The sequence below is a fragment of the Ammodytes marinus genome (assembly GCF_949987685.1).
Source record: "Ammodytes marinus genome assembly, chromosome: 9".
Taxonomy (NCBI): domain Eukaryota; kingdom Metazoa; phylum Chordata; class Actinopteri; order Uranoscopiformes; family Ammodytidae; genus Ammodytes; species Ammodytes marinus.
Window position 1 is genome coordinate 32,270,933 of NC_137213.1, and position 2,500 is coordinate 32,273,432.

General features: G+C 50.2%; 1 protein-coding gene across 1 annotated transcript in view; it reads left to right on the forward strand.

Moving 5' to 3' along the window:
• The window catches only part of wdr33 (WD repeat domain 33), a 33,132-nt gene that overhangs the window by 26,607 nt on the left and 4,025 nt on the right, over window positions 1–2,500 (forward strand). Inside the window, exons 16-19 of the mRNA XM_080034329.1 lie at window positions 1–160; window positions 306–770; window positions 1,118–1,175; window positions 1,782–1,956. The exon at window positions 1–160 is cut by the window's left edge and continues 35 nt beyond it. Of these exons, the coding sequence (XP_079890455.1) occupies window positions 1–160; window positions 306–770; window positions 1,118–1,175; window positions 1,782–1,956 (858 nt within the window). The remainder of the gene's footprint in view (window positions 161–305; window positions 771–1,117; window positions 1,176–1,781; window positions 1,957–2,500) is intronic.

Genomic DNA, 2,500 nt, shown 5'->3' on the forward strand with positions numbered 1-2,500 from the left:
TGGAGGTCCAATGCCCTCCAACCAGCCGGGCTTCCCCCCCAACATGCCTCCTCCCCAGGGCATGCCCAACAGCATGGGCCCCCCCATGGGACCAGGGGGAATGCAGCCTCCGTTCATGCCCCCCACCGGACCCCCGTCACACCAGGGGCCTCCTCAGGGTGTAAGGGAAATTATTTTGTCTGTGTCTGTGTGTGTGTGTGTGTGTGAGACTGTGTGTGTGTGTTTTTTGTGTGTGTGTGAGACTGTGTGTGTGCAATGTAAGTAAAAAAACTTAATAAACTTAACACAGATTTTCTCCGACACAGGGTATGATGGGACCCCCGGACATGCAGAGGCACCCCGGACCCCCACGGAACATAAACATGGGCCCCCCTCAAGGCCCTCACGGTATGGGCCCGAGGGGGATGCAGGGGCCGCCCCAGGGTAACATGATGGGACCCCCTCCACCTAGAGGAATGGGTCCCAGAGAGCCACCTCAAGGGCCCCCCCCTCAGGGTAACATGATGATGGGCCCCCCACCCCGACCACACAACAACAACTATGGGATGGGCAACATGCACGGGCCACCGGGGAATATGCAGGGGCCGCCAAATAACTTGCAAGGACCGCCGCACGGCAACATGCAAGGCCCGCCGGGTAACATGCAAGGCCCGCCGGGTAACATGCAAGGCCCACCGGGTAACATGCAAGGACCTCCGGGTAACATGCAAGGACCACCGGGTAACATGCCCCATGGAAACATGCAGGGGCCACAGTACCCTCCACACCAGGTGAGGGTTTTAAATACTTTATTTTTAGATTTTTTTTTTTTTAAAGAACACAAACACACAACTGAAAAAGTGAACACACAAACAAAAGACAAAATAGAATAAACAATGGCGTACTCTACTTTACAGGTTTCTATGTCAAATGTTTAACAGAAAATAAAAAGTCAACGAGGTGTCATGTAGGTCCCTTCAGTACTGTTATATAGTCCAGGAAAGGCTGACATATCTGTTTAAACTGCTCTGCTGCTTTCCCTGAAATCTCATATCGAATTTTCTCCATATATAAGTGGTTGTGATTTGTTTTAAGCTGTCTGTTTGTTTCTGTTTAAATCTGACTCCAGTCATTTCAGGGGCAGAATTCTGGGCCGATGATGCATGGGATGGGACAGCAAGGACCAAACAACAAAGGTGAGACCCCAACAGGACATGTATTAGTGCTGCCCCTGATTGGTTCATGTAGTTATCAATCTATAGCCTCCAGTCAGACCGGACCCTCCCCACTGTGTGTCTGTTAGTGGAAGGCAGCCCCTGATTGGTTCATGTAGTCATCAATCTAGCCTCCAGTCAGACCGGACCCTCCCCACTGTCTGTCGTTTAGTGGAAGGCAACCCCTGATTGGTTCATGTAGTCATCAATCCAGCCCGGGTCGTTTGCTGCATGTCTTTTCCCCTCCCCTCTCTCTTCCCATTTCATCTCTCTCCACACTTTCAAAAAAAATCATGGAAAATTGCCAAAAAAATAAAAATATATATTCATAAAAAAATGTAAATTAAAAAACAAAGTCAAAATAACCACTGATATGGGGGCGCCCTTAGCTCAGTTGGTAGGGCGTCCCCCCCCATGGGCCTCAGCCAGCAGCAGACCCAGGTTCGATTCCAGCCTGCGGTCATTCTCTGCATGTCACTCCCCTCTCTGCCCCATTTCCATTCTGTCTCTACACTATCAATAAAGCATAAAAATGCCAAAAAAATATCTAAAAAAAAATAACCAGCGATCTCTGTCTTCTCTTGTAAGCAGACCCTCGGGGACCTCCACCCAACCACCACATGGGACCCCCCGACCGCCAGGGGCCGGACCCGAGCTCGGGGGGTCAGTACTGGGGAGGGGAGAACCAGCAGCAGGGGGGCGGCCGGCGAGGGCCACAGCAGCAGCAAGACTTTGACGGAGGACAACAGGACTTCCACAACAGGTATTTTGTATACATATGCTATGTAGTAGCCTGGAAACCCAGACCTGCCGCTAGGCACTGGCAAATTAAATTTGCTGCACCTGTTGGTCTGGACACTCTCCATTGAAGCTCTTTAAATATGTCAAGAAATCCTGAGCTACCAATCAAATCGCTCTATCTGATATGGGCGGGCCAGAGCCCTTTGTATGGTGCTCTGGGGCGGACGTACAGAGATGGCTGCAGATATGTTGGTTGAGTTTGAGACGGCTTTGGCCTCGACACTTAACGATTTGGAAGACGGCACTCAAATCTTTCATTAGCAAGAGAGAGGAATGTTCTGTTTTGCCGACCATGGCTTAATACGTCACCTTGTTCATCGCTCTGATTGGTCGTAGTGCTATCCAATTGAGTGCAGTGGCATTTTAAATGCACGCGTAGGAGCCGCCCCCTGAGTTAGGAAGGTCTATTGATCGTGGCCAGACCCTCTGTCGTTCTAGACATGGGTCTGGATTTCCAGGCTAGTAATGTAGTGCTTTTCGTAAACTTTTTTCTCCTATGTATTTAT